The sequence below is a fragment of the Petaurus breviceps genome, unplaced genomic scaffold (assembly GCF_028583685.1).
Source record: "Petaurus breviceps papuanus isolate PSGF00001 unplaced genomic scaffold, PetGlider_PUasm1.0 179, whole genome shotgun sequence".
Classification (NCBI taxonomy): domain Eukaryota; kingdom Metazoa; phylum Chordata; class Mammalia; order Diprotodontia; family Petauridae; genus Petaurus; species Petaurus breviceps.
Window position 1 is genome coordinate 12,782,030 of NW_027185779.1, and position 14,763 is coordinate 12,796,792.

General features: G+C 34.6%; 1 protein-coding gene across 2 annotated transcripts in view; it reads left to right on the forward strand.

The window, feature by feature from the left end:
• MMP16 (matrix metallopeptidase 16) overlaps window positions 1-14,763 on the forward strand; it is a 433,355-nt gene that overhangs the window by 327,473 nt on the left and 91,119 nt on the right. For both annotated transcript variants that reach the window (XR_011168087.1, XM_069086690.1), the window contains exon 6: window positions 1,853-2,064. Coding sequence is in view for 1 of the 2 variants with exons in the window: in XM_069086690.1 (XP_068942791.1) it covers window positions 1,853-2,064 (212 nt within the window). In the remaining variant the exon portion in view is untranslated. The remainder of the gene's footprint in view (window positions 1-1,852; window positions 2,065-14,763) is intronic.

The following is a 14,763-nucleotide window of genomic DNA, read 5'->3' on the forward strand; positions in this document are numbered from 1 at the left end:
GGAGGTGGCAAAGGATGCTCCATGGATAAAATATGTTCATCAATCAAGGCATTTTTGGCAGTCAACTCAGACATCTTCATGTATAGGTTATGACAGTGTTTCTGATTTTGATGTAACCTATCGATTTCTTTCCATCCCACAACTCAAAATGAAAATTGCACTAAAGATAATATTTTAATATTAAAATAAAGATATGAGAGTGCCTGATTAGGACATTCAAATGAATAATAAAATAAGAACAGCAAATTGTCTTCATGAAAAGCTGAGACTCCAGCTCAGACATCCTAAACATTAGTTCTCAGTTGATGGGTTTCGATGTTCTATTGCTCACAGCTGCAATATTGTTTTTATTTCATAGAAGTTGATGAATGTGACAAGTTATCCTGGAAAGTATGTAATTACCAATACTAAATTTTGAATAATATAGAGTAGTAAAATAATCATTGCTATATTGTTCACTATCTCTCTCAAAATAAAGGCAATATCTAAGATAAAAAGTTAAATGATGATACTTATAAAAATGTGAGCAAGTTAACTGTAAGAGAAGTTTTTAAAAAGTTACACAATTTCACAGTAACTTTAATTCCCATAGTACCATCACTGACCTTTACAGATACACTTATTTCACCCATAATTGTTAAGTACATGGCATATGTAATTTACATTTAGTGAATCTGTTTTGCTAAATTAATGGGGTGAAATTTCATTTTTACATTGCAAAGACAAATCTGAATTATCTGCATGTTAATGCACAGTAACCAGTAGATGTCATTTGCATTTTAAAATAGCATAGTTTAAGTTCAATAATTTGTTTTGCATTAATTAGTTTTTTTGTTTTTCGAATTTAAATGTCTCAGTTTTAAAGTGCTCTCTCAGGGTTAAAGCATTTTTTTTTTAAGGTCACAGTTCCTGCTGCTCTATATTATTGGAGAAGTCAAAAGCAATGATAGAGAAAATTCAGATGTCCTTGCTTGGAAGATGAATATTTCTATTCTAAACATTAGAGCATATTTTTATAGGTCTATGGTGCTACATAGTCTGTAATAAAGGATGTTTCTCTAAAGTGGTTAAGTAAAAGACTGCTCTTTCTCATGACCTTGTGAATTAGTAGTCTAGACAGAAGGTCTACACCAGATTATCCTTCCCATAGTCTAAATACCAAGTATTAACAGCTGTCTTTCATTAATATGTGCGTATGCACACACGAACACACATGTGTATATATGTATGTAAATAATATATATATGTATATCTTGAAAAGTGATTCCTAATATCATTGCCAAATTACTTCTGTGAACTTTGGATTGATTCAGAAGATTCCTTGGAAAAACTGTTGCAGAAAATTAATGTTTTACTGCTGGTGTTATAATCAATAGGTGACAAATTCAATATTCAAATGAAAGCTCCTTTGAAGAAATGCATTAAAGTATTTCAGTAGATAAAAAATTTTAATGTTGGAAAAGTTCTGGTGTTTGATCTAATATTCATGTTTAGCAAAAGTTTTGATTAGTAAATCTTTTCTTTCACATATATTTGTCATATTATTTGCTTATTTAATATCTAGGGTTGTGTTATATATGTTTGCTGTGCATAGCCCCTGGAGAAACAGTGGAGAAGCAGTCATCAAACTAACAAATGAGTCTTGATGACCCTGTTCAAGAACATAGCATAGCAATTTAATATAAATAGCATTTTATATTCTTTTTCATTTTTTTCCTTTATATGATCTTAAATACCTCTTAGATCACATAGTTGGTATCCTCTGCTGATGAATAATTGTTCTCTGTAGCATATTTTCCAGCAATATTCCAGTTTTAAGTGAGCCCAAGCACTGTCCTCATCTTTTCAAAAGGTCCACCTGACAAGACCCCTCCACCAACAAGACCTCTACCAACAGTACCCCCACATCGCTCTATTCCTCCACTAGACCCACGGAAGAATGACAGGCCTAAACCTCCCCGGCCTCCCACTGGCAAACCTTTCTATCCCGGAGCCAAACCGAACATCTGTGATGGAAACTTCAACACTCTCGCCATCCTCCGCCGAGAGATGTTTGTTTTCAAGGTAGGAGACTGGGCCATTTTGTTTTTTTTAACCTGAGATGGAGTGTCTACATGGTTGCTTTAGAAAACAAGCTCCCATTCATAATAGCATCACCTTTCCAGCCCTGTTAGAAAGTTTAAAAAAAGGATCTTAGGAAAAAAAAAAAGAAACGCACATGACTTAAATGTCTAGCAAAAAAAGATTGCTGTAGTGTTCTATTTGGGGAATGCATTTATGTCAGCAGAATCTGTAATGCCTAGAAATTTGAGGGTAAGTAAATGCTGCATGTTGGGCAGAGATAAAAAAGCATAATTCAAATCATGAATAGAAGCTAATAGGGATGATTTGGTTGGGAGCTTAGCCACTTCCAGGGACTCAGCAGTCATTGTATCTTTGGTTCAAACATCTTTATAAGAAACCTATAATTTTACTTTACAATTAGATCAGAACTTTGTGAGGGATATTTGCCATCATATCATGATTTTACTGGTAGATATTTAGATTGTCTGCTCAATAGCATCTTTTTGGTATTGCCTGCTTTTGTGGAGTTTGTTACAACTTTAGATTACTATATGTTTATGCACATTTAATGCATAAAAACAAGTAAGAGTGTCCTATAGGTAGGATTTGTACATCGTGAAGAAGCTATTGTGATCTTGCAAAATCCTTTAGTTAGTTTAGAGGAGACATTGTTTTCTCTGCCAATAATCTAAATAATCAATTGGATATATGCACATATATACATATATGTATATAAGCATTCCAATATTCCATCACCAGGCCCATATATATGCATGCATGCATATATACATATACAAACATATTTATACACACATATACATATATACACATACATATACATATATGCACAAAGAGAGAGATACATTCCAATATTTCATCACCAGGCCCATACCACAAGTATTTTCACACTTAACAAAACTTATGGCATAACCTTCCAAAACCCAGAGAGACATCACAATATTGAAGTATTAAGAGGATTACTTTAATTGAGGATTTGATACTAAATTGAATCAATGTATTTTCTACCACTACTTCATATACAGTTTCATGGAATTAATACAGCTTTTAAAAACTCTCTGTGACATTATCATTTGGTTATTAATTCTTTAGTATGCTAATAAAACTCATACTTACAAAGAAATCTATCTATAGTGAATACTTTTGCAAATTAAGTTTCTAGTTTGCAAGTAAATATTCACTCCTTCATTAATCTTTTTTTTATAAATCTATATTTTCATATGTAACATTGATATGAAACTCTCTAGAGAAAATATTTTTGATACTACATGGTAGAACACTATAAATAGAAATGTTGAACGTTGATAGGGCAAGACTCTAGGGGAAAAGGTTCCAGTGTGAATGCTCTACGTGTTTGGTAAGGTAAATAGTGTGGGAAAAAGACAAGATGCCATAGAGTAGTGATTGCCAAAGAGGGCTTTATGAAATCAGAAAGTCATTGGGATGCTGGGTGATTTCATAGGGCAATTGCTTCAGATATCTTCTCTAGGAATAATAATATCAATTTGATTATTATTCCCAGAGTCAGAGGTCGAAAAGGTGTGGTGATTGAGAAGGTATGTGTGTGATTGACTAAGTGGTGCTATAGACTAAAAATGGTGCTATAGCAGCATCATGGTAGGCATGAATTGAGTTAGTTATAAAGAATTCTCACCAATCAGAAGCAAAGGCCACAGGGCAGGAGCTGAAGAGTAGAGTTGGAGATAAGAAGGCATGTCATGAAGGTGAGTGGAGTGTAGTAATTAAATTCAATGTCTCCTGTCTTGGTGGTTTATTTTTTTCTTTGTGTTTCTGGTATCTAGCATAGTGCATTGCATGTCTAAAAATAATTTTATTCATATCTTTTGTTTTAACATTACTTATATTACTATACTTCTTACTGTATCTTCCTCCCCCACCTACCAGATTCTTCCTTTATAATAAATATATATAAATTCAATCTCAGGGTTATTTTGGTTTTTATTTCCCTTATTATTAGCTATTTGAATCATTCTTTCAAATTGTTATTTATAGTTTGACATTTTTTAACAACTTTTCACTTCCTTTGACCATTTTTTTTGAAACTTAAATATATTTGTTATCTATCTATATTTTCAGGCAGCTAAGTGGTGCAAAAGATAGAGCACTGGGCCTGGAGTCAGGAAGAAACTCATCGTCATGAGTTCAAATCTAACCTCAGACACTTGGTTACATTTGTGACTCTGGACAAGTCAATTAATGCTATTTGCCTCAGTTTCCTCATCTGTAAAATGAGCTCGAGAGGAGAATGACAACTCTAAAAGCTTTACCAAGAAAACTACAAATGGGGTCATGGAGAAGCAGGCGTGACTGAAATTAGAGAATAACAACATCTATATTTCATTGTATTCAAATATGGCAATTGAACTGGAAAAAATTACAATTAGTACCCAGTATAGTCTTGATTTCATCAGCAATATTCTTTTTTTTTTTTTTGGAGGGGGGAAGGTAGGGCAATTGGTTGCCGATGTCACATGGCTAGTTTTTTGTGCTAAGTGTCTGAGTCTCTAGATTTGAATTCAGTTCCTCCTGACTCCAGGGCCAGTGCTCTATTCACTGTGCCACTAGCCGCCCCCAGCAATATTCTGTGTAGCCCAAGTCCTCATTATCCAACTATCCAAAATTGAGATTTGCCTGAGTGTACATTGATATCCCTACACCCCAAATCTTAAAACTTACTTCTCAAATAACCCAGGGAGGTATATGACCTCCATTTACAAGCACTAATACTCTTTATCTTCCCAAGCTATATGACAAATTAATCTCCCTTTCCATAAGTATTACCTTGAGTCACTCAAATCTGCATTTATACTCTGACCACATTATTTTCCATACATGACACAGTTCATCTCAGTATTCTTATCACTAACACTCAGGAGTTGACTTCTAACCAAATCAGTGCCAACATTTAGCCATGCCAAGAAAACTTCTAAATGTTTTTACATATTCTAGTGATTAATTTGTTACTATGCACAGGTAGCAACTTTCTTCATCCTAGGACACAGATACAACCAAGATCCATAAGGTCTATCATGTAGAAAACATTTCTGTATTTTAGAGATAAGTAATACCTCCTAGAAATATAAAGTGAGTTGCTATCACACATCTGGTCACAGAACCAATATCATAATTAGGTCTATCAAATCACAAAGTTACAGAAACTCAGAATTGGAAAAGATAGGATAAAACATTCAATTTTACTCTTATCTTAACCATGTCTTATATAACTTCTCCCAAACAAGATTTTCCTTGAAGAACTATGTGGTGAAAGGAAACTCACTGACTTCTAAGGTCTTTTCTGGAAAATTCTAATTGTTTGTAATTTTTTGTTTAACAAAAAGTTGAAATCTGCAAATTCACATTCCTGTGTCCTTTAACTTGTTTTTCTTTCTTTCTGAAAAAAAAAATAAAATCCACTTTTAAAATGAAGTAAAAGTGTTTCTAATTTTCCCCCTCACTCATAGCTTTAGAGTTAGATATAAATGGTTATTATAAGTCCGTTGTTATACTCTCTCCTCTGACCACCATTACCTTTTGTAGATGAGAAAACTGAGGCCCATAGAGGTTACCTGAGATATTCAAAGAAACACATCTAATTTTAGAGTATGGATTCAAACTTATATCCTCTGACTCCAGACTCATCATTCTTTTTTTAATTGAATCACATTTGCCTCTTAATTGACTTTGTTTTTGTGTTCAGGGATTCAGGATCCTATTTGTGTTACTTTATTCAAATTCACAAGTTCTTTCCATAAGTAAATGACAAGGGAGGTGGAGCCAAGATGGCAGAGTAAAAGTAGGAACTTGCTTGAGCTCCCACCCCAACCACCTCTAATACCTGTAAGAAATGACTCTAAGCAAATTTTAGAGATACAGACCCCACAAAATGACAGAGTGAAATACACATCCAGCTGAAGTCAGCCTGGCAAGCCAAAAGAATGGGTCTATAGCACTGGGCTGTGAGAGGAGTGCAGTCCTGCATGGACCCTGTCAGCACAAACCAATGGCACAAACCAGCCAGAGCAAACCACAGTGGATTGAATCACTAGCAGTTGTGGCAGTTTCCAGACTTCTCAACCCATAATCTCCAAAGAGAAAGTAAAAGGTCATTGGGAAATCTCTGTTGGACCTGGGTGAGAGAAGAGCATGGTCCAGCCCCAGCCCATGAGGTGGTGGATTCAGTGGTAACTGTAGCTACAAGGACAGTTTCTTGTTGAACTACAGGCCCACAGATGATGGGAGGACCAAGTGGCTGATCAGAGGACAAGTGAAGGTATCTCTTTGCTGGCGCTAAGGCTAGATTTTCTTGCTTTCCCCTGTTTGCATCTGGCTCACAGTCTCCGGTGGTGGTTCTGGGGTGAGGAGGAGCACTGGCCTAGCAGAGCTTGTGGCAGATGTGTAGAGGGAATTCTCACAGTTTTGAGGCAAGTGCCTAGAAGTAGCTCTGACAACAACTGTTTAAAACCCCAGAAATTTCGGACACAGACTTTCCAAGTGGGAAACAGAGTTCTACCTTGTCAAAGAGTTCAAAAGTTAAGTAATTGGCTGGGAAAATGAACAAAGCAAGAGAAATCAGCCTTTAAAATCATAAGGTGACAAAGAAGTTAACAAATAGAATGAGAAGAAGACAACAAGTTGAAATCCCTACATCAAAAGCATCCAAGAAAAATATGAATTGGTTGCAGGGATGGAGGAGCTCAAGAAGAATTTTGAAAACCAAGTAAGAGAAGTAAAGTAAAATTTGGGAAGAGAAATGAGAATTATACAATAAAATCATGAAAACAAGTCAACACAAAGGTGACCGCCCCAAAAATACTGAAGAAAATAACACCTTAAAAAATAGACTAACTCAAATGGCAAAAGAAGTCCAAAAAGTTAGTGAGGAGAAGAATGCCTTAAAAAGCAGATTTGGTCAAATGGAAAAGGAAGTCCAAAAGCTCACTGAAGAAAATAATTATTTCTAAATGACAATGGAGCAAATGGTAGTTAATTATTTCATGAGAAACCAAGATATTATAAAACAGATCCAAAAGAATTTTAAAAATAGAAGACAATGTAAAGTATCTCATTGGAAAATCAACTGACCTGGAAAATAGGTCCAGGAGAGATAATTTAAAAATTATTGGACTAAGGGGCGGCCAGGTAGCACAGCAAATAAGAGCACCGGCTCCAGTGTTGAGAAGACCTGGAGATCGAATCCCGGGCTCAGACACTTAGCACCCACCCAGAAACACCTGGCCGTGTAACCTTGAGCAAGTTACTTAACCCCAATTGCTTAGGGGCGGCCAGGTGGCTCAGCGAGTAAGAGTACCGGCTCCAGTGTTGGGACGACCTGGAGATCGAATCCCGGGCTCGGACACTTAGCACCATACCCAGAAATAACTGGCCGTGTAACCTTGAGCAAGTTACTTAACCCTGATTGCTTAAAAAAAAAAAATTATTGGACTACCCAAAATTCATGATAAAAAAAAGAGCTTAGACATCATCTTTCAAGATATTATCAAGGAAAAACTAACTTGGTATTCTAGAACCAAAGAATAAAATAGAAAAATTGAAAGATTCAATTAGAAATTGAAAGATTCCACCAATCACAAAAACAAACGAACAAAAACTATGAGGAATATTGTAGGCAAATTCCAGAGTTTTCAGTTCAAGGAGAAAATATTACAAGCAGTCAGGAAGAAACAATATGAGTATTGTAGAAAAACAATCAGTATAGCACAGGATCTGGCAGCTTCTACATTAAGGAATTAAAGGGCTTAGAATACCATTTTCTGGAGGACCAAGGAGTTTGGATTAAAACCATGAATCATGTACCCAATAAAACTGAGTATAATACTTCAGAGGAAAATATGGTTATTCAATGAAATAGAGGACTTCCCAGCATTGCTGATGAAAAGACTAGAGCTAAACAGAAAATTTGACTTTAAAATACAAGAATCAAGAGAAGCATGAAAAGGTAAAGAGGAAAGAGAACTCATAGGACCTTATTAAAGTTGAACTGTTTACATTCCTACATGGAAAGATATTTGTAACTCATGAGACTTTTTTTCAATATTAGTATATTTGAAGGGAAAACACACACATATACATGTATATGTATGTATATGAATGTTTACATGTGTATATGTATGAATATATGTGTATATATACACATAGACAGAAGGCACAAGGTAAGTTGAATATGAAGGTATGATATCTAAAAAATAAAATTAAGAGATGAGAGAGGAATATATTGGGAGAAGGAGAAAGGGAGATATAGAATAGGGTAAATTTTCTTACAAAAAAGAAGCAAGAGAAGGTTGTTACAATGGAGGGGAAGAACAGGGAGGTGAAAGGGAATGAGTCATTGGATTTGGCTTAAGGAGGAAATAACATATATACTCAATTGGGTATCTTACTCTACAGGAAAGTAGGGAGGAAGGGAATAAGGTGGTGGGGGAGGATGATATGAGGGAGGGCAAATTGGGGGAGGGGGTAGTCAGAAGCAAACATTTTTGAAAATGGAACGTGTCAAAGGAGAAAATGGAATAAATTGTGTGGACAGGATAGGATGAAGGCAAATATAGTTAGTCTTTCACAATATGACTGCTATTGGAATGTTTTGCATAACTACACACATGTAACCTATATTGAATTGTTTGTCTTTTCAATGGGGGTGGGTGAGGAGGAAAGAAGGGGAGAGAATCTGGAACTCAGTTTTAAAAATAAATGTTAAAAATTTGTTTCTGTATGCAACCGGGAAATAATATATACAGGCAATGGGGTATAGAAATCCATCTTTCCCTACAAGAAAGTAAGGGGAAGGAGTTTAAGGAGGGATAAGGGGGATAGAAGAGAGGGAAGACTGGGGTAAGGGGCAATAAGTATGCTTGTGTAGCAGCAAGCACCCCAGCATCCCCAGGGTAGCTGCCAAAACAGGTTCTTAGATCTGCTTTTCTAAAGGAAAGCAACTCAAAATCGGTTAACAAGCTTACTTTAATCAATCAAACATATATTGTTTACCTAGTTCAGGGGAAAAAGGTCAGCACCCTGAACTTCAGAGTATACAGACAGAAGTTACAAGACAGAGAAACTGATCAAGCAGACAGGTTTCCAAACTGTCCAACCATTACATCCATACCAAATCACAGTTACCAGAGAGGGAAGCATCAACATCTGGGTTTTCAAAGCTTGGGGGCTCTCAATGGCTGCCTAGAGTTTCATCTGGTCAAGTCACCCAATACTTCTCAAAGTGAGCCCTAAAACAAAATCTCACATCAGGGATTATATAGCCTTCTCCTGGGTCAGAAAATGTAACAACCTGCTTGACCCACTGTCCAATCACAAAGCACCATTCAGGCATTCCTGAAAAAACAAACCTCCCACCACAGGCTCCAGGTGCACTTAAGATCTTAAAAATTTACATTTCTATAACAGCTTGCCATCTTGGGGTGGGAGCTAGGGGAGGAATAGGGAGAAAATTTGATACTCAAAATCTTGTGGAAATGAATGTAGGAAAATGAAATAAATGAATACAATTTTTAAAAAAGTAAATGACAAGATTTAAAAATTCAACTGTTTAGTCTTTAAAGGAAGCAGTATTGTGCCTTTGCATGTTTGAAATGTTTTTATACATTACTACATTATGTTTTGCAAGTTTTTCTCATCCATATTTTTTGAGTAAAACTGAAAGATTAGGGAGGAATCTACTTTTTTACAGTATTAGACAGAATGTTACAATTTCTACATCATGTAGTAGTGTCCATCTTCCAGAATAACAGAACATCCTCTCATTTGCGGTTGATATCAATCGATAAATTATGAAATATCCCACTTTACAGAAAATTTCCTGTGTACTCAAAATGTATATTAGCTTAATTTATTATAGGCATTATATTATTCTCCTTTATTAGAAAAATAAAGTTCCTAGATTGAATATAATGTGCATAAGGACATCTTGTGTTCAGGAAAAATCAATGATTTTGTTCACACTAATGAATTAAAGTTGCGATTTCTAAGAAGGCCCTGAAATATTTATTCACATGCTTTCCATTTTTTTTCTTTTAAGAGGAATAGTTAATGAGAAGTGATAGAAAAGAAATAGTTTTAAAAATTGCTTTTCTCATCATAGTTATCTGTGACTAAATGACACAAATGAATACTTGAGGGGAAAAAAAAACCTTCAGGATTAGTTATTTTGTCTGCCTGAAGCCAAACAAGTTTGGATTGATTGTTTTCACTCATTTGATAGAATTGACCAGTTGTGTTGTTTGTTTTTGTCATAAACCAAGGTTTAATATTATCTAATTAATTTCATAGTTTTTATTTTGTTTTAGTAGTTATTTTTTTCCTTTCATAAAAATAAGGCATACATTGATTTCAACAGTCAGTTTGCACGTGTGTGTGTATTGTTTGTGAATGTACCTGACTGAAATGGCATTCCAGATTACTTCAGCACAGAGCCTGTATGACTTTATGTTTGTGTTTGTTTTCAGCATTCTTTAATGGTCATTCCCAGAAGGTGCCCAGTACAGTGTTCTCACCACATAATCAGAGTTCATTTGTTATTATCTGAAAGATTTCTGTGCAGTGCCATTTTTGCAAAAAGGATCTTTAATGCTAAGCTTTTTTATTTCGCTTTTACTCCTTCCTATCCATATCCCTTATGTGTAGTCTATTTTAAAATGCTTTTTATTCTCCCTTTACACTATCAATATAATTTATGATAGCTTACCTTCACTTCCCCCTACACTCTCACCTCTCTACTTTTATTTCCTTAATGCACACCTGGGTTATTGTGATTTCAAACTAATTAGCCTTTCTGTCTCCAACTTCCCAATTTTTTTCTCCTACCCCCGGTTTGTTCTGCACTTTATTGCCAGACAAATCCTCAAAAAAGATAGTAGCAGTCTTTGTTTTAGTTTTCTGTGGAAAAATAAACATACTGTCACCTGCCTACTACCATAGATCTAAACTTTTCTCCCTGATGTTCCGGGTTTTCAAGTGAACTCACTCTAGGAATTTAGTATTCCATTTTCCCTAATACAAATCGACCTACCTAAGGAGACTAATCTTCTCAGTGTCCTAGTTTTTTTTTAAAGGCATGCATCTTTTTTGCTTTTTTTTCTCCTGACTTTCCCAGAAAGTTTCTCTTCTCCCTCCCACCAATCTCTTTTACCCATTTATGAGATTCAACTGTCCTTGAACCTATCCCTAATTTCTGTAACCCACATTGATATGTCTTTTTTAGGAACCCTGTCAGTTCTAATCATTCATATTCTACCCAATTAGCATGTTATTTTATTGAGAATTGAACTTTTATAAAGAGTTGATTATAACAAAGTTTCCCTATTCTTCTGATGTGTCACATGTAATATAAGTCACATGTTATGAGTGACTGCAACCACAGAAGGTTTAACTAAGCATCTTTTAAGTAAGCACTTGCATTGTAAAAAATTTTAAAAAATCTTCACTGTTGTGAAAGAGCAAGAGTTATGAATTAACTGAATTTTCAGAGTATGTTTTTATGCACACATTTTTTTTTCTTGATTACATATAAAACATCTCTATTGAGCAGATACTTCTGGAATTGGGTAATAAGGAAAAAATAACTGAAGCAATTAAATTTGGGTTCATTTATCATAAATATTAGAAATTCCAAAGGAAAAAAAGAATACATTCAGCAGGATTCTTAAATTGCCTGGAATAAAGAAAGGCAATTGAAAATGTAGGAGAATGTTACCATATCTGACAGAGATAGGCTAATTTTATGAAGCATCATTTGTGATGGGGTGATATTAGAACAATGATGGTAATGAGAATCTCAGTTAACATTAGAGAAAATATCTGATTTCCTTGTCTCATGAAAAAAAATAGGATTTTAATGTATGAGTAATTTGAGATTTCAACATCATGGGGGCTCAGAGTATGAAAGATTTCTCCAAGAAAACAGATGATAATCCCTATTTCAGATAGTAGATATCTCCTAAATTGGAGGTACATTGAATAAATGAATTGTCATAAGTCATGTATCTAGTAATTATCTAAAGTCAGATATGAAGCCAGCTTTCCTAATTCCAAGCTTAGCATTTTATTCTCTGTGGCATCCTGCCTCTGTGAGGTTGTAATATCGGAAACCCAAACAAAAATTTTGCTATTTAATTTAGAGAAAATAGAAAAAGAAAATATTTTTTCTCATTTCCTTTTGCCCTTACTAAGTCTTGTCTTTGCAATGATTAATATTGTGTATGTGTGTGTGTTTTAACAAGACCTTGATGAATGATCACAACTTATTTAATTCTAAAAGGAAAACCCAGCACCAATTGTTCCCATAACAAAAAACAATTTCAAACATTGCCTTTGTTTACATGGGCACTATACTTATTGAATGTATTGTGTCCATATAACTGAGAGCAGACAAATCCAATTTTATTTCATTACAGTTAAAATTACAGTTTGTTGCACAAAAAGACAAACCACAAAGGGAAGAAAATTTGCATACTCAAAAAGAATTTTCTTCCTTTGGAGTTGTAATCCTTTAGCCAATATTTCTTTTTTCTCCAAACCCACTAGTTTACACCTTCTACAACTAATCCAACTTAAATCATGACTACTGTATTTAGAATCCCTTCACTACTTATGTAATCATTTTGAACTATATTGCTTAGTTCTCCTTGATACAGTGTTTTCTGAAGGAAGGTTTTTTTTCTCACTTCACAATTTCATATGTACATATGATTGTATGCCAGGTAAAATTTAATTGTTTAAGAATTGAAATGTGAGGGCGGCCAGGTAGCACAGCAAGTAAGAGCACTGGCTTCAGTGTCAGGACGACCTGGGGATTGAATCTGGGTTCAGATACTTAGCACCCACCCAGAAACACCTGGCCGTGTAACCTTGAGCAAGTTACTTAACCCTAATTGCTTAGGGGTGGCCAGGTGGCTCAGCGAGTAAGAGCACTGGCTCCAGTGTCAGGACGACCTGGGGATTGAATCTGGGCTCAGATACTTAGCACCACACCCAGAAATAACTGACTGTGTAACCTTGAGCAAGTTACTTAACCCGGATTGCTTTTATAAAAAAAAAAAAAAAAGAATCGAAATGAGCTTTATTATTTCTCATGTATATTCAAAGTACGTAAGATCATAAATTCTAGGGCTAGAAGGGATTATTTAATCCAAATCCTAACTTAAACAAGAATCCCTGTGTATGGACAGCATTATAAAATCAAACCACATCAATTTTACCCATCCAATTCAGTGCTCTCCAAATAACCAACAAATATAATCAGTATCAAGTAACAATTTTTCAAATATTCTTTGAGCAATGGTACAATTTGTATTTCTCTGACAACATTTTATAGGGGATATAAAACAAATAGAAAGCATAGTTTTTATTTTCAAAATGTTTAGATTTTTCTTGGGGACGGAATCATAGAATCATTAACATTTTAACTTGAATCTCATCCAATTCAATAATAACAATTGACATTTATGTCCCATTTAAGGTTTTCAAAACTTTAAACTTTTAGACCCTGTATATATATTACATATTATTTAAGCTTCACAATAATTCTATGAAGTTGGAATTATGACATTATTCCTATTTTGAAGATAGGAAACTGAGTTTCAAAAAGTTAAATGACTCTAATAGTCATCTAGTAAATACTGGAGATGCAATTTGAACTCAAGTCTTCATGATTCTCAGCCCAGCATGTTTATCTTCTATTTTTCACTTCCAGTATGATGTATAAATCTACTCTACAGTATCCCTGACAAATTATTTTCCAGCCTATGCTTGAACACCACCAGTGATAACTCTCCATTGAACAAGAGAGTATATTCCTTTGGTTACATTTAGTAAGTTATTAGTTAGGTGTACCTTGAAGTACTTCATGTTAGAGCCAAAAACTACATGTCCTAATATTTTGCTCATAAGGCTTGCTTCTCTCCTCTGGGTTTAAGAAGTTTGATGAAATTGGCTAAGACTAGGTCAAGTAAAGCAAGGCATTCAATCAGTCGCTAAAATGAAAGTTAAGGACTCTATTCCATATGGCTAAAAGAAAAGGGAGATAAGTATAGACTGATGTAAGAAAGACAGAAAAAAAAGACTTATGAAGGAAGGTGGGGTTTGCTCTGCATCCTGCAAATGAGTAAGATTATGATAGCCATAGTTATTAAAATTTGAGGATTAAACTCTGTTTGATGAAATATCAATGTGAATTCATATTGCATAACTTTAAGTGTAGTCTTAGTAAATAATAATAATAGCAATAATTTTAATATAATGGGTTTTTCTTCCTCCTACAGCTAAATATGTCCTGATACTTATAATTCAATGTATTTTGGTATAGGCATAACCAAATAGAAAATAAGTTAGCATCACATTAGTATTATAAATAATTTTTTAAAATATTAATAGATTGTTATTGTAAGATATGGAATTAGACTCTATGTATCTTGAAAACTTGTTGCTGAGTTATTTCAGTTGTATTTGACTCTCCATGATCCTATTTGGATTTTCCTCATAAAAGGTACTAGAGTGGTTTGCCATTTCCTTCTCCAACTCATTTTACAGATAAGGAACTGAGGCAAACATGGTTAAGTGAGTTGCCTGGGATCACATAGCTAATAAGTATCTGATGCCAGGTTTGAATTCAAGTTCTCCTGATTCCAGATCCAA